General features: G+C 42.8%; 1 protein-coding gene across 2 annotated transcripts in view; it reads right to left on the bottom strand.

Annotated features, from left to right (window-relative positions):
- Positions 1-20,035, bottom strand: part of GUCY1A1 (guanylate cyclase 1 soluble subunit alpha 1) — a 111,778-nt gene that overhangs the window by 74,305 nt on the left and 17,438 nt on the right. For both annotated transcript variants that reach the window (XM_030191615.1, XM_030191614.1), the window contains one exon: positions 3,286-3,383. In XM_030191615.1, coding sequence (XP_030047475.1) covers positions 3,286-3,383 — 98 coding nt within the window. The remainder of the gene's footprint in view (positions 1-3,285; positions 3,384-20,035) is intronic.

The following is a 20,035-nucleotide window of genomic DNA, read 5'->3' on the forward strand; positions in this document are numbered from 1 at the left end:
CTGCCTGAATATGGGGTCTGTGTGTATCCCACAGGTTTCTGAATTCTGTCGCTTGTACAAAATCTGAGCCAGGTTCATTTCAGCATGGTCAGTGGATTACCTTAGGGGCCTTTTTACTAAGCTACGTAGGCGCATACGCACATCCAACACATGTTAATTTTGAACTACTGTCCAGCTACTGTGTGGCCCGGGCAGTAATTTCATTTTTTACGCGTATCCATTATGTGTGTAAAAAAAAATTGTATTTTTCGGTGCGCGGGCAGTGATTGGCATTGAACGCACAGCAATGATTACCGCCTAGTTAACGCGCGAGAACTTATCACTAAGTGAATGGGTGGGGGGTAAGGTCTCAGACCCAAAACGGATGCGCACCAATTTTTATTTTGCCGCACATCCATTTTTGGCAAAAATAAAAATAAAAAGGGCCTTTTATGCAGGCACGCTGAAAAATGAATCTGCGTGCTTCGAAAACACGCGCCTACACTACCGCAGGCCATTTTTCAGCACACCTTAGTAAAAGGACCCCTTAATGCGTAAATTCAATGCCACTGTCCACCTAATTAGTGGTACTGAAAATTAATGCTGAGCAGTAGCCACACTGGAACTAACTGGATAGATTTAGGTTTGCTATCGAGCTGGCCTAAATCCATCTGGAAACTTTTTCAGATAGCGGCCGACTATGACCAGCATCCAGACAAGTCCGGGCACTGCCTCCACTTCTCCTCTAACAGACTATTTTTATCCAGATATTATACAGCTGTTTAGGGAATTAAGGGCCTGATGTTCAGCTGGCAGCGATCAGCATTTTGCTGACTGCTGCTGGCGTTATCCCCGGAAATTCAATGCTGGGCCTTCTCTGGGTCTGGAACTGAATTTTCAAGTTTATGGAGTTGGAGAAAGCTTAGCCAGTTAAGGGCCCCTTTTACTAAGAGGCGGTAAGCCCAATGCAGGCTTAACGCTCACCAATTCCAGAACTACCGCCGGGCTACCAGTAGTTCTCACCCCCTACGAACACCATTTCCGGCACTACAAAAATATTTTCTATTTTTGTACTGCTGATGCTTACCTGGTGGTAATTGCTGCCCAGTTACCGCAGGTTGGCGCAGGAGTTTTTACCACCACTCAATGGGTGGTGGTAAGTGATCTCCCCCCGCCCCCCCCCCCCCAAAATGATAGCCATTTTTTTCGAGAGGAAAAAAAAGGGGGCCTCAACGTGCGTCAAAAACACACACTAACACTAGCGCAGTAAAAGGGGGTTGAAGTGCAATATTCAGCATGCTGGTGAACCACATAAAGATAGGACTGACTTTTCTGCAATCCTATTTATGCAGTTACTGTGGTAAGTTTAGTGCTGAATACTGGCACTGAACCGGCCAAGTGCCAACACCACCCTGGAATGCGCCCAAAATAACTGGCTTCACTATATTTTCTTTTTCTAAGTCGTCCATATAAGCAAATGGAAGAAATCTTATTTTTGCCTATCCCTTGGCGGTCAATATAAACTGTAAGGAATAAGCAAACTAAGGGCCCTGTTTACTAAGGTAAGTTAGTATTTTTAGCGCGCCTACACTTAGCGTGCGCACTAACCATATAGGCGCCTATAGGGATATTGTAGGCACGTACATGGTTAACACGCATTAAAAATGTTAATGCGCCTATAATGCTGCTTAGTAAATGGGGCCCTAAGTTTTCTTCCAGTAGCTTATACGGACTTTTTAGGAAAAGAAAATATAGTGCAAAAAAAATAACAAACTGACAAATTTAAAATAAATGTCAAGGGGATTTTTTAAGATCAGTGACGAAGAAATCAACAGAGAAAAGCAGCTGACAGGCTGCAAGCTGGAAACAGCGAGGGTTGAGGTTTCATAATCTTTTTCCTCTTCAAGTAAAATTTCAGGTTCACGTGGAGGGGCATAATCGAAAAGGACATCCAAGTTTTGATGAGGACGTCCTCGTAAAACGTCCCCATCCAGGGGCGGGGAAATTTTCGAAACAAGTTGGGCGTCCATCTTTCGTTTCGATAATACGGTCAGGGACGCCCAAATCCTGAAATTTGGTCGTCCTTAGAGATGGTCATCCTTAGACTTGGTCGTTTCTGATTTTCAGCGATAATTGAAACCAAGGACGTCCATCTCAGAAACGACCAAATGCAAGCCACTTGGTCGTGGGAGGAGCCTGCATTTGTAGTCCGGTGGTCCCCTCAAATGCCAGGACAGCAACCGGGCACCCTAGGGGGCATTGCAGTGGACTTCATAAATTGCTCCCAGGTACATAGCTCCCTTACCTTGTGTGCTGAGCCCCCCAACCCCCCCCCCTAAAACCCACTACCAACAACCATACATCACTACCATAGCCCTTATGGGTGAAGGGGGGCACCTAGATGTGGGTGCAGTGGGTTTGTGGTGGGTTTTGGAGGGCTCGCTGTTTCCTCCACAAACATAACAGGTAGGGGGGACCTGGGTCCTCCTGCCTGAAGTGCACTGCACCCACTAAAACTGCTCCAGGGACCTGCATACTGCTGTGATGGACCTGAGTATGACATCTGAGGCTGGCAATCAATATTTTTTAAGATATTTTTTGAGGGTGGGAGGGGGTTAGTGACCACTGGGGGAGTAAGGTGAGGCCATCCCCGATTTTCTCTGGTGGTCATCTGGTTATTTTGGGCACCTTTTTGTGCCTTGGTCGTAAGAAAAACACGACCAGGAAAAATCATCCAAGTGTTCGTCAAGGACGTCCTTGTTTCTTTCAATTATGGGTCGAGGACGTCCTAGTGTTAGACACGCCCAAGTCCCGCCTTCGCTACGCCTCCAATACGCCCCCTTGAACTTTGGCCATCCCTACAACGGAAAGCAGTTGGGGATGTCCAAAATCGGCTTTCGATTATACCGATTTGGACGACCCTGTGAGAAGGACGCCCATCTTCCGATTTATGTCGAAAGATGGCATCATTCTCTTTCGAAAATGAGCCCATTAGTACCCTTGAGAATTTTTATTTACAGTTTGTTTTAGTCAAGGAAGTGCCGATAATATAAGGAAGTTATAGAATTTGTGCCTAACTTTAGGTGGCCTTTTGAGAATTACCCTCTAACAGGGTGACTGCCTGGATAAAGTTAGAACAACAAAAATTGTGCTAACTTTATCTGGTTACCTATCTGGGTATCAGTCTGAATATCACCGATACCTGGATAGGTCAGTGACAACTATTATCTGGGTGTCAGAGCCAAATATCTGGCTATAAAAAACATGTGGACTGCTGCAGGTTGAATTCAACCTGACTATTCTTACCTGCTACACTGGCTTGTTCTGTAAGGATTTTTTCAAAATCTTCCTTTTCCAGTGAACTTCCACAAAGCTCATGCAAACTTAAATTAAGAAACTGTGATCTGCAAAAATACAGCAGAAAAAAAATCACATAAAAATAACAAGTGATAAATAACTTTACAAAGAAATTAATTAAGGACATTTTAAAATAGCTGTTTATACGTGAATGCTGAACCTTATTTTAATGCAAATAGACAGGACAAATTTTTTTTGATGTGCAGAGACCTTAAAACATGCCCCAAATTATTCCCAGCATCATACACAACTCACATATCTTTAACTACTTTGCAAAACATATCATTTTGATAATATGGATCTTCAGGTATAACAACACAGGTACTGCAGAATCAACTTATCTTAAGAAGCCGAGTGTCAATCGTCATTGATCCAAAATAAATTTTCAAGAATTTTTGTTGCAGGAAAAAATAACGCTACTTAGCTTCAAATTTCAAAAACAGTCAGAGGTTCTGTTTCTGAAATTTGAAGCTAAGTAGCTTTATTTTTTCTGCAATGTTATTTAAACAAAAAATTCTTGAAAAATTATTTTGGATCAATGACGATTCACACTCGGCTGCTTAAGATAAGTTGATTCTGCAGTTCCTGTGTTGTTATATCTGAAGATCCATATTATCAAAATGATATGTTTTGCAAAGTAGTTACAGATATGCGAGTTTTGTATGATGCTGGGAACAATTTTGGGAATCTTATTTTAAGACATGGCACAGTGAGGAAGTTGAACATTAAAATGAGAGCAAAAAGATGCATCAAACAGAAGGCTTTTTGGTCATTCCATGTCAAGTGGTCTGGTGGTCCCTGCGCGAAAGCTGCAGTATGGCATCAAACAGATTACTATATCTCAGCAAGTATTGCATCGGCGAACGTAAAACTTTACCAATGTTCACTGGGGACATGTATGAATGTTCACAGAAAATTTCATCGAAATCCGTGATGGTCGCGCAGGAACCACCAGACCACTTGACACGGAATGACGGTTTTAGAAATAATTACACCTCACTGAGGGGCCCTTTTTCTAAAGTGTGCTTAGCCCTAATGTGGGCTTACCCCCAGATTCAATACATCATGCCTAGTGTTCCACGCTGATATCCAAGCGTATTCTATAACAATGCACGTAACTTAATTCACTTAACAAGCTAATCAGCATTGATAAAAGCACTTAATGAGTAATGATGAGCACTAATTGGCAATAATTAGAATTTACACACACAACTCGCTAAGCGTATTCTGTAATGCAGATCGCCTAAATTCTAATGCATGCAGCCAAAAAGGGACATATAGTTATAAGCGGAGAAATGGGTGTTTCGTAGGCATTCCAAAATTTACGTGCACTGTTATAGAATATGTCCCTCTACGCCTAAATCTACACGCCGGTATTTATGCCACATTTTCCTTGGTGTAAATGGATGCACATAGTTCTAGGCGCTGGGATATCAACTAAGCGTATTCTATATAGCGCGCCTAAATATAGGTGTCGCTTACAGAATATGCTTAGGTGGAAATTTGTCCCGTGCGAATTTTTCAGGCGCCATATATAGAATCTGGCCCTTAGCATGTGAGAAAAGGTATTGTGCTGGTTTTAGCGTGCTAAAAGCATGCATTACTTATTTTTTTTTAAATATTTTTGATGGGGGCGTGTTATAGGCAGAGAAGAGGCATGGACGCATTTTCCAGCTGGCATGTTCACATTAGCATGCACTAAGGGGTGAAGTCTATATACGGTGCCCACAAAATTGGTGTATAGAATAGGCGTAGCACCCGTTCCCATGACTCAAATTTAGGTATGACCATTTAAAACAACTAAAACCTGGTGCGATGAAGCTACAATGTAGTAAATTTAAAACGAATCGAAGAACATTTTTCTTCACTCAACGTGTAATTAAACTCTGGAATTCGTTGCCAGAGAATGTGGTAATGGCGGTTAGCTTAGTGGAGTTTTAAAAAGGTTTGGACGGCTTCCTAAAGGAAAAGTCCATAGACCGTTATTACATGAACTTGGGGAAAATCCACTATTTCTGGGATAAGCAGTATAAAATGTTTTATACATTTTTGGGATCTTGCCGGGTATTTGTGACCTGGATTAGCCATTGTTGGAAACAGGATGCTGGGCCCGTTGGACCTTTGGTCTTTCCCAGTATGGCAATACTTATGTATTTATGTACTTAGGCGCAGATCGGGCATATTCTATAACAGTGCGCATAATTTTTTATGAACGCCTATGAACCACCTATGCCCCTCCCATGGCCACGCCCCTTCTGAGATCTGCCCTTCCACATACTGCTTTACAGAATATGCTTTGAAAGTTGCATGTGCAAATTCTAAAAAAAAAAAAAAGGCATTTTTTGAAGGTGCGCTAAAAAATAATTCTGCACGCGCCCAAAACAGGCCGTTTTTCAGCACACCTTAGTAAAAGGACCCCTATAAGTGGTAAGTGCTTTTGTATTAATTTTTTTGCAAGTCCCATGTTTTAACAGAAAAATGATCAACAACAACAAAAATTAACAATCCCTAAATATGTTAAACCTGGTGCATGGAAAACTCCCTCGCTGAAATGTGCTAAGCCCAGATTCTAGTGTGATTTAGTAAAAGGGTCCCTGAGTAAAGCACACAAAATTTGCTACTGTAAAATGGAAATTTTTCAACCATTTTCACTATATAGTGCTTTGTCTACTAAAGCATACAAAAGACTTGGAATTTGGGGAGTTTCTGTGCATTTTGGAGAGTGGAGGAGTAGCCTAGTGGTTAGTGCAGTGGACTTTGATCCTGGGGAACTGAGTTTGATTCCTACTGCAGCTCCTTGTGACTCTGGGCAAGTCACTTAACCCTCCATTGCCTGTGGTACAAAATAAGTACCTGCATATATGTAAACTGCTTTGAATGTAGTTGCAAAAAACCTCAGAAAGGCGTATATCAAGTCCCATTTCCCTTTCCCTATTTGAGATTCTACAGGGAATGTTGCTATTCCATGTAGAAGCCTGCCCTTGCAGATCAGCAACGCGGCCGCACAGGCTTCTGTTTCTGTGAGTCTGACGTCCTGCACATACATGCAGGACGTCAGACCCACAGAAACAGAAGCCTGCGCGGCTGCATTGCTGATCTGCAAGGGCAGGCTTCTACATGGAATGTTGCTAGTAGAGGAGTAGCCTAGTGGTTAGTGCAGTGGACTTTGATCCTGGGGAACTGAGTTCAATTCCCACTACAGCTCCTTGTGACTCTAGGCAAGTCACTTAACCCTCCATTGCCTCTGGTACAAAATAAGTACCTGAATATATGTAAACCGACTTGAATGTAGTTGCAAAAAAAATAAAAAACTCAGAAAGGTGGTATATCAAGTTCTATTCCCCTTTCCCTTTTAAGTGGCTTTGAAAATATGCCTATTTAGCTCTCACCTTTTCCTCTAGAGGTCTTTGGCGTTTCCTAATGCAGCTGTTATGAGAAAGGAGGTATGGCGAAAGAAGGCATTTAGGATAAGGGCTGTGTTGGGCATGAATAAGTTGCCTGATAAACTTAGGGGAAAAGGAGTCGGGCTTCCAATTTAGGAAAGCAGTGAAAGTGCTGCTATTTTTATGTTAACTGAGGTTTTTAATGTTTTATAATTATGCACCATCTTGATTGGCATTTTATGATGCCAACGGGAGGATATATAAATTTATATAAATAGTAGCTTACGGTGAGTTCCATTCAGGAACAGTACGTATTTCCCTGTTCACAGAGGATTTATGCGTTAAACCATTATGCAGTATTTTGCCTGTTTTTGTGTGTTAAGCACATGATAACTAGTTTTTTAACTATTTTATTTTAGAGGGGGCATGTCATCGTTGGAGAGTGGGCATTCCTGTGCTATCTGGCTAGTGTGTTATGATTAGCACATGCTAACTGGATAACGCAGAGTTAACGTGGAAGCACTTACAGACTCCTGAATAAGAGTTGGTAATCGCACCGGTGTTTTTTTTTGCAGGTCCTTTGACTGCAAATAAATAAAATAAAAGACCTAAAAAGTGCAGTGTTAAATCTGGGCTTAATGCGTGGGGAAGTCCTGCGTTAAAATGCACTAAGCCTAGATTTTACCATACTAAAAAGGACCCCTAATTTTGTACCTGAGCCAATGGAGGTTCAGTTGTCATTTCCATTCATTGGTATACCAGCCTTTAGGAAGGCTAAAACCTAACCTCCAAAGAGGAGCCTGATGGCTCAGTGACAGTGCTATATTTGATAGGATGGGTTCAATTCCTGAGTAATCTTGGGGGAGGGGGGGTGTTTTGGGGGTATAGAGGGTGTTTGGGGGGGGGGGGGTGAGCAGCCATTATGCAGTAGTAACACCTAATGCCTTGCTACAGAACTGTGACACAGCCACAGGAGGCCTGAAGGGGCCTGGCCCCCTCCCCCAATTTGGGATCAGGCCCCTCCCCAAAACTGAGGTACCATCTGCCGCTTTGTCTGGTGGAGTACCCGAAGCCCCACCAGTGGATGCACTCCTCTATCAGTGGCCTGGTAGTCGATGGCATTTTCCCTGGGTCACAGTTACACCTGCCCCTCCCCCCCCCAACGAGCATGCTTGTTTTTTTTTGTGAGACTGAGCATGCGCAAGAGAGGCCCACCCTTATGTATGCTTGGTTTTCACAGATGCATGGGGTAGGGGGCTCTCCCACACTTGCTCTGTTTCACAAAAATCAAGCATATTAATTGGGGGGGGGGGGGAGGTGCAGTGGCAGCTCAGGGAAAGCACTGACCACTACCAGGCTGTTGACAAAGGAGTGCTTCTGCTGGTGAGACCTGAAGACCCAGGGTCGGGGGAGAGAATGTTGTGCCCCCACAAAAAAAAACTTTGTGCTCAAGGTCCCCCAAACCCTGAGGTTTGGCTACATAACTTCTACGGAGGGAAAAAAAACACAGGTGGCTGGTAATGAAGGATCAGGTTCTGTTACTCTGCTAGTGGATAAGCCCCCAAAAACAGCAAGAAAATGCAGGGCCACTGAGAATGCCAGGCTAGTGCAATACCATCCCCAGCTTCCTCTCGGCCCCTCAGAGACCAGGTGGCCAGCAACATGTTGCTTCTAAAGCTCTCAGCCAGTGAGTATAAATTGTCAGGTACGACAAGCTGTTACTGTAGCAATTCTTATTATTAATGAATGTGTTTTTCAGACTATCTAGGTCATTATACTTGAGCTGCGTATTCTGGAGATAAAAATCTAGTGAACAGGTTTTATCCAGGATTTTAAAAAGCACTCATATAAATTTACCATTTTATGCTTTGAATTATCATAGTTTATGGTTAAACTCATAAAACGAGTTTATTATAATGTATGCGGCTCCATTAGTCAAAGGTCAGTGTGTCTGAGCAGATCCTGTCTTGGAAGAGGCTTTACTACTCTTTCTTTGTTAACAGGGTGAGCTCAATGTGAAACAGATGGGACTCCGACCTACTGTGGGAAAAAAGAAAAAGGCCAGGAAATCAGGCCCTAAAAATCATGTGATTCCTGATAATAATATACAGCATGAGCCTCCCTTAAAATATGTGTCTATCTTCTCCCATAAAGTGATAAGTTTTACCACTTTTGCACATTTACCGCACGTTACCAGAAAAACTTAATGTCAGTAAATGCACTGGATGCTTTTTTAGCACAGAAGTCATTAAAGCAGATCTGTGTTAATGTCTACTCTGTGATAAAATCCACTTTAGCTGCTTAACGCAGCTTAATAAGGTACATATTTTTACCAATATGGCTTCTCGCTGCACACATAAGCACATGCATGTGTAATCTTGTAGGTATTTTAGAAAGTGCTCTGCAAGGGAATAACCTTTTGAAAAATACAAACGGAACCGAGGACATCTCGATCTGGATGTCTCAATCTAATCTCTATGTTCTATGTAACATGGGATTCTGCAGGAGGATTTCTATATGGGGTTCATACTTTAAGCTCCCTAGTTGAAAAGTACGGGCCAGAATATGATAGCGAATACTTTGGCAGTGGGCATGCATATGAGTGGAGCCTGGGCTGAGCACACAAATAAATACACACATAGGGGTAATATTCAGCCCATGGCAGTAAACATCTTATAAACCGCTTCCAGCTACAGGCTGACTTAACCTTGGATATTCAATGACGGGACATGTGTGGCTCCTGGCATCAAACTACTCGGGTATGTTCACCAGTGGCATAGCCAGGAATTTTTGACAGGGGGTGCAACAGTGAGATCTTCCAACCAAGAGCCTTTCAGCTGCATCTCTGTTTTCCAAGCCTCATTCTGGTGCTCCAATAGCTCGCTCAGGGAACTTCAAGCCTCATTCTGGTGCTCCAATAGCCTTTCTTGGTGTATTCCAAACCTCATTCTGGTGCTTCAGTGTGTTCCAAGCCTTACTCGATCCACACTGAGGGAATAGGGAGTGCGTACACAACAGAAGCATCTTGTACCGATATGCCACTGATGTCCACGGACCTGGAAGTTAACTGGGCATCGGCTGATATTCAGACTGGTGCTTGGTTAAGTTGGCAAATAAGGTTAGGACAGTTGTTTTCCTGTCTTAACTCTATGTGCTTACTTAGCAGTTAGCAGAATGAGTAAAACCACTAACTGGCTAAGTTGCTGTTGCCCTCACTCTGCCCCTGGCACAGTCTTAGCCTAGCCAGTTAGGGGATGGCCAGTTAGTGATGATATTCAGAAGCACTACTCAATATTGGCAGTTGGCTAGCTCAGTGGGGTTTAACCAGGCAGAAGCATTTTGTGCCCAGTTAAACCTTTGGAATACTGACCCATAGATTATAAAATGCCATAATGTACATGCGTAGATGATAAATATTGGTGCAAAGATTAAGGCCTGCATTAGGGCTGCTGTAAATGCTTGCATCTGCCATTTATGTTAATATTTTATAAAGAAAACAAAAAAATTGGAAGGTCAAACACTAGTTGTACTACTTATTCAAAAATAATGTTTGCCAAGACCTGACTGGGATAAGGTTATACTGAAAACTTATATAGATGTTATTAAATAAAATGAGGACGCAGTCACAAAAGAGAGGGTAATACAACATAGAAGCATATAACAAAGACAAAAAAAGCAACACTGGGCCTTCAAGAAAGAGATAAGTGCCATCCTTTATTGTGAGAAAGACTCGACACGGGCCGTGTTTTAGCGCACAAACACCTGCCTCAGGGCTCAGAGTGTATCTTCATAATCTGTATGAATATAGCTAGTCAGACAGTCTAGAAAAATAGTCAGCAATCTTTGTTTTCAAACAGACAGCGTCTGGCTAGACATAACGTACGTTCAATGGTTGCTGGCTATTTTTCTAGCCGGTTAAAATCAGACCAGCCAAAATTAAACCAAATATTCAATGGCGGTCACCAGAAACGGACCGGCATTGAATATCCGGGGTTTAGCGCTCACCACAGGAGACAGTCCGGCTATCTCACACGGTCTGAATATTAGGGCCAATGATTTTAACCTTGTTCTGCCAAATAGCCTGTGTATTTATATATACTATGATTTTTATATTTTTTGGACTAACACTTCTGCTACTAATGACGTTGTTAGATGTTTTGTCATATAGTTGTAACCCCTGATGCAGCCTTTAGGAAGGTGAAACCTGGCCACGTCCGGCATCGTTTGACTTTGAAGTGGTGGAAATAAATACCTTTTTAGAACAGAAAACGTGTGTTCTGCTTTTGCGCTGATTGCAGACTACGGTTCCTTCTGGACTTCCCTACCTTATTATTTATGCATCCTGTTATCAAATGAACTTCCGCCGGCTGAATGCACTTTAGTTTATCGATTTTTCACTCTTTCAAAAAGTACAAAGTCCAGGGGACACTCGATGAAATTACATGGGAATACTTTTAAAACAAATAGGAGGAAATATTTTTTTCAATCAAAGAATAGTTAAGCTCTGGAACTCTCTGCCAGAGGAAGTGGTAACAGCAGTTAGTGTATCTGAGTTTAAAAAAAAGGTTTGGAGAAGTTCCTGGAGGAAAAGTCCATAGTCTGCTATTGAGGCAGACATGGGGGAAGTCACTGCTTGCCCTGGGATTGGTAGCATGGAATGTTGCTACTATTTGAGTTTGTACCAGGTACCTGTGATCTGGATTGGCCACTGTTGGAAGTAGGATAATGGGCTAGGTGGACCATTGGTATGACCCAGTGTGGCTAGTCTTATGTTGTTATAGTAAAAAGCCCTCTAGATCTGTACAATATAATTCAACAGTTTCTCCCTAATTGCTTCTATTCTTCCCCTAGGTGCATATCTGCTAATGAAGATATTCACCCCCCCCCCCCCCCCCCCCCCCCCACACACACACACAATAATGTAAAAATTAGGGCTCAAACTTAAAAATGGTGTCAGGAAGGTCACAGTCAAAAGCAGTTCCACAAGTAAAACAGTACTTTTCACATGCAAGTAGCCTTTTATCTAACTGGCTGCCCGATATGCGATTAAAAGTATGCGCTCCAGATTCTAGAAAGGGTGCCTATATTTGGGCCCCCAAATTTCCGTGTACTTGGGAGTTGCGCACGCAACTAAATTAGGTAATGAGTTATTAACAGCTGATAATTGCGTAGTAACAATTGCGTATCTGGGTTTTATAAAGGTTTGGACAAGTTCCTGGAGGAAAAGTCAATAGTCTGTTACTGAGATGGACATGGGGGAAGCCACTGGGATTGGTAGCATGGAATGTTGCTACTAACTGGTTTTCTGCCAGGTTCTTGTGACCTGGATTGGCCACTGTAGGAAGTAGGATACTGGACTAGATGAACCATTGGTCTGATCCAGTATGGCTGTTCTTATGTTCTAATTATTGGGCTTAATTGGCAATAATTTGAAGTTGCGCACACACACAACTGCCTATGTATGATTCTATAAAGAGCCATGCCTACAATTTTTCACATGCATTTGAAAAGGAGGAGTGGCCATGGGAGGGGTATGGGTGAGTCATAGGCATTCCTAACCGTTGGGCACACTGCTACAGAATACTGCCATTTCCCAAGTTGGGCACCAGAATTACACCAGGTTTTAGCTGGCGCACTCAAAGTGTGGCACAGGAATCAGCAGCAAGTGCTATTCCATACAGGGTGTGTGCCCTTTACTGAACAGCACTCAGCATCAATTTTTTCCAGGGCCTAAATTTTGTCTCCATTTTGTCTCCCATTTACTAATGCCACTTCATGTATGCTTTTACCTGCTGTGGCATTCTCGGAGCAAAGCTGAGCAGGATGTCCAATGATGCACTTCCTTTTCAATTTTCAGACACCTGTGCATATATGTTACTGGAGAACAAGACACCCCAAACTGCAGATATAATTGGGTGTGCACAGTTCCTTGGGGTAATTTTCAAAGTGAAAGTATATGGTTACATCTACTTAAAAAATCTGGCAAAGCTGGCGGAGTAAAAATTGTGTGTACTTTTGCTAGTAGTAATTACTTCTTTGCTGCCCTACTTCCCCTATTCTATTCCTTAGTGTAGTATACTTTTTTCAGCTTTATGCTAAATCTTCCAAACAAATCCATAACTTGATGCTGCACAACACATCATCTTAGCCTGCCAAAAACAGCATTGAGTGCACAAATAGGCCTCAGAGGTCCCAACAACTTGCATCTTTATTTTAATGAGATGATATATCTCCAATTTAGTGGTTTCTTTTTGTTTAACTAATTTTATCTTCTGGATTGCCAGCACATTCCTGGAGAAAAGCAAATTTGCTGATGCACAATACCCAGGAGCCAGAGTTCTCACAGGGTTCATATTTCAGGTCAATAAATTCCTCAGGAAAACATTCCATAGTATTTTCCTCTACCAGTTACCCTTGCAAAAAGAGTCTGACCTCATTCCTGACCTGATATTTTCTTAGCCCAACCATGTGGGCTGCATTCTGAGTCAACTAATTTACTGCTTAAAGTTGATGTCCTGCAAAAGATATATCCTGAGACTGAGTTCAGCTTTTGGGGGATTATTTTATAAAAAGCCACCCGTGGGTTTGTTTGTGTGTGTGTGGGTAGCAACCCCATCGCAACTCTCTCTACTGTCTGTCGCGGTAATGCCTACATGTGTTATGTATGTATATATGTATTTTATTCCAAACTTTCTATATCGCTTTAACTGGCAGGCAGGGCAAGGCGTTTTACATACTAATTCAAAGGAGGAAAGGAGTTATAAAAAGCAATAGGAAAGAACACATGCATACCAAAAGAGATACTGAGAGGGTTTCTAATTTGTGCCTCAGAGGCAATGCTGTCAAACCGAACACATGGAGTAGGCTTGCTCAAAATGCCAGGCCTTTAATAGCACCTTGAATTTCTTTCATGAAAGCTCACTTCTTAAAAAAAATAAATAAAAGGCAGGGAGTTCCACATGAATGGGGCTAGAAAAAAAGATGGCAGTATGGTGGGTGCTCTCCATTTGGGCTTTGCAGAGACTTGGCAAGACCATACAATGGTCATTTAAGGATCTCAATACTCGAGCTGGGGAATGTGGTATAGTTAGCGCTGACAGATAAGATGGTGTACCTTGGCAAAAGGCTTGAAATGCAAGCAAAAGAACCTTAAATCTTACACGAAATTTGACTGGTAACCAATGATAGCTTTTTAAAGAGGGTGAAACTAACGAATGGCCATATTCTGAAGGGTTTGAAGTGTTGTATCTAAGGTTTGTGAGATCCCGGCGTAGATGACATTACAGTAGTCCAATCTTGTCATAAACAGCAATAAGATCAGTGAGTGAAAGGTGTCTGTGGTGAAGAAGAGGCGCACTGTTCGAAACTGTCTGAAGAGGAAAAAACTAGTGTTACACAATGACGAGATCTGTGGTTCAAACGTGAGAAGTGAATCGAGGATAACGCCTAAACAACGGAAACTGGATACTGGATGAATATTAACACTATGCAATGAAAGCATTTAGCTAGGAGGCGTTAAATGACATGTTAACCAGCAGACTATCATCTTCTCACGATTTAAGACAAGGCAGTGATCTACGAGCCACTGGGTTACTACATCCAAAATGTCTGGAGATGATTAAATCAAGGAAATGTAGATCAGCTTTATATAGTAACAAGATGACATAAGCATAAATGTGAAAGGATATATTATGATTTTGAATGATAGCAGCAAGAGAACTAATGAAAATATTAAACAGAAGTGAGAGAATCAAGCCCTGCAGAACTTCACAGGATAATGACTGTGAAGATGTATTTTGATTAAAGGTGACCTGAATGCTGCGCTCTGAAAAAAATGACCTGAACCAGGATAGTATTGGAAATGCACAATGACTGCAGTAGGGATAACAACAGTGCATGATCAGCCAGGTCAAATGCTGCCGATAAGTCACTTAGGATCCCTTTTACGAAAGGGTTGCCGCACGGCAATTCGGAACTACCGCCGGGCCCAACGCGGTCGCCGGCAGTAGTTCCACCTCGAATGCATGCCACTTCCGGTGCTATGGAAATTTTTCCTGTAATTATTAGCGCAGTGCTAACCCGGCGGTAATCGGGCAGCCCTGCGCATTACCTGGTTACCACCGGGTTAACACAAGAGCCCTTACTGCCACCTCAATGGCAGTAAGTGCTCCCTCTGCATGGCCATGTGGTAAATGCAATTTTACCGCATGGCCATGTTGATTTTTGGCCTTTTTTACCTTCTGTGGTATAAAGGGTCCTGGCGCACGGCAAAAATGGCCACCACCGCTACCGCAGAGCCCTTATTACCACAGCTTGGTAAAAGGGCCCCTTAGTGCGGAGCGCCCTTTATAGAATGCGATTTCAGCGTGGATCTTTCTGAGGCCTAGCTTTCAGTACCATTTACTAAATCCGGTCCCACAGCGTGTAACTGAAAGGGGGGTTTCACAGGGTGAGGCCATGGGCAGGGCCTGGGCAGATCCTACACGTCTCTTCATAACTTATAGAATAAGCTAAACTTGAAGTGCAACATTTAGGTGTCCACGTTAATGCCTGCCTTTTACATGGCATAAGTGACAGAGCCTAAACATTAGCTCACCAATGTTTACATTCTATTCTATAACAGAATCTGAGCACCCAGATGCAGTTATACAATTCACACTCAGTGCTCAGCATTTTGGTGCCCAAATTTGAGCAACCTTTACAAAATTGACACCCTACCTTGTCAAGTTCAAGGTATACATGTATGATCTGTAATACATTTGTGTTTGTTCAAGCATGCTCGGAGTAGGAGTAGGTGTAGACGTAGGTATGTGCCTGCTGCCATTGGAAGCACATATAATTAGCAAATTAAGACAAAGCAGGTATGTGCCCTCAACCAACCCCTTTCCTCTTGTTTCCATCCATAAGGGAACAAACAGAGCTCAAGGAAAAATGAATGCATACTCACAGATCTCCAGGCGCCATCTTGGTTCTCTACCCCCCCCCCCCCCCCCAATTCATCCGGCCCGATGGACCGTCACCTCCAGTGGGGAGCCTTGGCGTTAAATTCTGGACTTTAAGCTGCATGAGGTGGCGCGGGAGCCTTTGGCACCAGCCGCTTTAGATACATCACTTAGTCCGGCAGAGCAACACCCCCCACGGAATCTGGCGGAAGGAAGATCCCTGGGCCTGCGCTGGATTTGGCTTCAGCACTGAGTGTGCTGGGAGCGGACCCGATGCAAGGCGCTCAGCAAGGACCCGGATCGCCAGAGAGTGGAAGGAGTTTTCACCCTCAAGCAGAAGGTCGGGACATTTCTGGTCAGCAGCTTCCAGAGAGTGCAGTGGATGCAGCCTCATCCGTTCCAGTTTTTTTTCCTGAACTTTGCAGTGACCAGGAGAAACATCTCTGCCATCTATGTGGTCTGTTATTGAAGAACTAGGTAAACTTTTAGCTTCACATTTTCATTTCAGGCCTCGTAGAATCGTACATCTTCTGACATATCTTGTGTCCTATCAACAATTGGACTTGGTGAAAGAAGATATTCAAAAAACAGGCTCCCAAGTGGATTCAGTTTTGATTAAAGATAATTTGCTTTTGCATAATAAGATAGAAAATATGGAAAATGTTTTGAGAAGGAAGAACTTGTGTTTAATTAATTTTCCCCAAACCCCTAGGATTTCATCTACAGAAATGTTAAGGAAATACTTTGTTGAGACTTTGAAGCAGCTTCCAGAAGTTGATCAACCTGCTATTTTAAAAGTGTTTTACATTCCAGGAAGTCAAAGCCTTTAGCAAGTGTGTCTCTGGATACTCCTAATCCAGTTTTGCAATCTGAGGCAATGGGGGTAACTACATTTTTGGAGACTTCTACAGAATAGCAAGTAACTCCTTCTGCTTTGTTACTCTAAGTTTAGAGATGGACAGAGAAAGAATTTTGAGACTTTTTTTTCCCCAACATAAAGCCATTCTGTTTTGTGGCCTGAAAGTTTGTGTTTTTCCTGATATGGCAAAGACAGTGGTGTGCTTGGAAATCTTTAACAACAGGCTCTCTCACCGGGTGTAGGCAGCCTTGCAATTAGGTGGGGGGGAGCAAATCCTCTCTCCTTCCCCCCCCCCCCCCCCATGTGGGCACGCTAGGCATACCTTTGCTGGTAGGGATGCCAAGCCCCACTAGCCAAATACATGGACTACTACTGCTCCCCACTGCTTGTTTCTAGCTCCAAGCCAGTGTCGTTATGCTCATATTAGCCCTCTCCTCAAGTCACTTCACTGGCTTCCTATCCGTTTCCGCATACAGTTCAAACTCCTCTTATTGACCTGTAAGTGCATTCACTCTGCAGCTCCTCAGTACCTCTCCACTCTCATCTCTCCCTACATTCCTGCCCGGGAACTCCATTCACTGGGTAAATCTCTCTTATCTGCACCCTTCTCTTCCACTGCTAACTCCAGACTCCGTTCCTTTTATCTTGCTGCACCATATGCCTGGAATAGACTTCCTGAGCCGGTATGTCAAGCTCCATCTCTGACCATCTTCAAATCTAAGCTAAAAGCCCACCTTTTTGATGCTGCTTTTAACGCCTAACCCTTATTCACTTTTTCAGAACCCTTATTTTATCATCCTCACTTTAATATTCCCTTATCTTTTGTTTGTCCTGTTTGTCTGTCCTAATTAGATTGTAAGCTCTGTCGAGCAGGGACTGTCTCTTCATGTTCTAGTGTACAGCACTGCGTATGTCTAGCAGCGCTTTAGAAATGATAAGGAGTAGTAGTAGTAATGCCGGGACTTCTCCCGAATATTCAGTACAGCCCTAGTGGGTACTGCTTCTTGGGGCAATCTTCAAAGTATTTTCCATTTGAAAACTATCTTAAGGACTACAGCTAACAAGCACCCACTGGTTTTGCACCAGTGCAGGCAGCTGGCAAATTGACCTCCAAAAGCACAATTAAGTACATAAATACTGTACTTCAACAAGCCTTCTAATCCCCTAAACTTCCTGCAGTCTTTTAAGCACAAATCATGCAGTATATCACATGACTCCAGTGATATACACATTTCAACAGTAAACAACAACTTCTACAAAATGCATCCAAAATTTTATTTCTAATTTTCTAATTTCCATCTTCCAAGATGTCAGACACCAGATGTACAGATTAGCAGGGCCCAAAGCACTGCAAAACAAGTAAAATCAGAAACAACACAGTTTATTCCTAATTGTTCAACCACCCTTAGGATCCACCTTTGGGTTAAAAAAAAAACCATGTGCATGTAAGGTCTGGATAAACAAATTAAAGCAATCAAAGTTTAAAGCGAATGCCCATAATAATGCAATACGTTGTGTAGTAATAATGAAACAATGATGAAATATTCACATAGCAGGCAGCCTGAGCCCACAGATTTAGGGGTCCTTTTCTTAAGGTGCAACGAAAAGTGGCCTGCGCTGGTCTAGACACGTGTATTGAAGTGCACCTTTTTTTTTTGGCCGAAAATGGACATGCAGCAAAATGAAAATTGGCTTGCGTCCATTTTGAGCCTGAGACCTTACTGCCACCCATTCACTTAGTGATAAGGTCTCATGCGTGAACTGGGCAGTAATCGTCAGTGTGCGTAAAATGTCAATTACCGCCTGGTTAGTGCCGTGTGCAGGAAAATAAAATATATTTTCCGGCGCACATAGTGGATGTGCATAAAAAAATGAAATTACCGTCTGGGCCACGCAAGTTGGGCGCATGTAGGCGTCTACGCGGCTTAGTAAAAGGGCCCCTTATTTTCTACTGAACATAATTAACTTTGTATGAACTTGGCAGCTAATAACGTGCTGAACTGGACAATGTTGGCACATTTAGGGCCCTGTTTACCAAGCTGCGTTATAGGTGCGTTAGCGTTTTTAATGTGTGTTAACCATGTATGCACCTACAATATCCCTATAGGCACCTACACGGTTAGCACGCATGCTAATTGCAGGCACATTAAAAACGCTAAAGCGCCTTAGTAAGCAGGGCCCTTAGATTGACACTGGACAGTACTTCTGCATGAAGGAAGCCTTTCCCTCATTATTCAAGTGCATTTTTATAATATAATACTGGAATCCACAAAACAAAAGGAGCAAGTTCCCACATGCAACCTTTTTCTTTTAATGTAGGCACAGGAAAAAAGAAAGATTTTATATGCTCCCAGGTTTCAACTTAATTCATGTTTAATGTGGGATATAAAAATATCATAAATAATAAACAAACAAACAAACAAAGATAGAAACTCTGAAAGTTGAGCACCTGATTTTCGTAACATCATATGTATTTTACTGGCTCTTTTACCAGGAGAAAAAAAAAATCTCTGTGTGAATATAACAGTGCTAAAGTGTCCCTATAACCAGCCTTTCCAAATGACACACTGATTATGATTTATACCAAATTACTACCTATGAAAACTCATTCCATGATTATACCTCCTTTGTGTACATCCATATGCTCCACAAGCTGGCATGTTTGAAAATATGAGATTAAATAAAAATGCCACCAACAATAAAAGAACGACAACACGGGTGCAGCAGCTCATAGGTTTGTTTGCTTTGAGTATACACAGAACAACGGCTATGCGGGGAAGGGCTTCATCTCTTCAATGGCACCCTGTCTTCTCTTTTTATCCAAAATCCTTGCTCCCCATGCGATGCAGCACCTCTTCTTGCCGCGATTTTTAAGCAATGCAGGCCAGCCCTGCACCGTCAGAAAAAGCAGGCTGCTTCACCAGTCTTGGGGGCCGTCCTTCAGTCTGTCCCACCCTCGGGGGTGGGAGAGGCTGGAGAAAAAGCCCCCTTGGTTGGCTGAAGTAGCCGGCTTTTTCCGACGGTGCCGGCTCAGCACTGCTTTAAAAAAGTTAATTGCTGCAAGAAGAAGAGGTGCTGCATCAGGTGGAGGGGGGGTGGGCAGTGGGGAGAGATGCCCGAGCAAGCCATAGGGAAGGAGGACACCAAGAGGAAGCACGACAAGGCCAAATGCTAGGAGTCAGTGCATAAAAAATAAAATTACCACCTGGGCCACGCACGTTGGGCATGCTTAGGCGCCTACATGGCTTAGTAAAAGGGCCCCTTATTTTCAGTAGCTACTTTAACAACCAGCTCTCAAAATTCGAAAAAAACCTAACAAACGGCTCTTGCGAACCAATGTGAGCTGGTTCCAGCAGACCGCTGTGCGTTGGCCACTCAAAAAAAGAGGCAACAGTTTTTACTCTTGTGTTCTAGAGTGCAGTAGATAGGAGGTACCTTTTTGTTGAAGTAACCCTGTAAATGCCTTGTTAAATATTCTAGTAATAGATACGTATACTTTGAACCTCCTTAGCTCT

The sequence above is a fragment of the Microcaecilia unicolor genome, chromosome 2, assembly GCF_901765095.1.
Source record: "Microcaecilia unicolor chromosome 2, aMicUni1.1, whole genome shotgun sequence".
Lineage (NCBI taxonomy): Eukaryota > Metazoa > Chordata > Amphibia > Gymnophiona > Siphonopidae > Microcaecilia > Microcaecilia unicolor.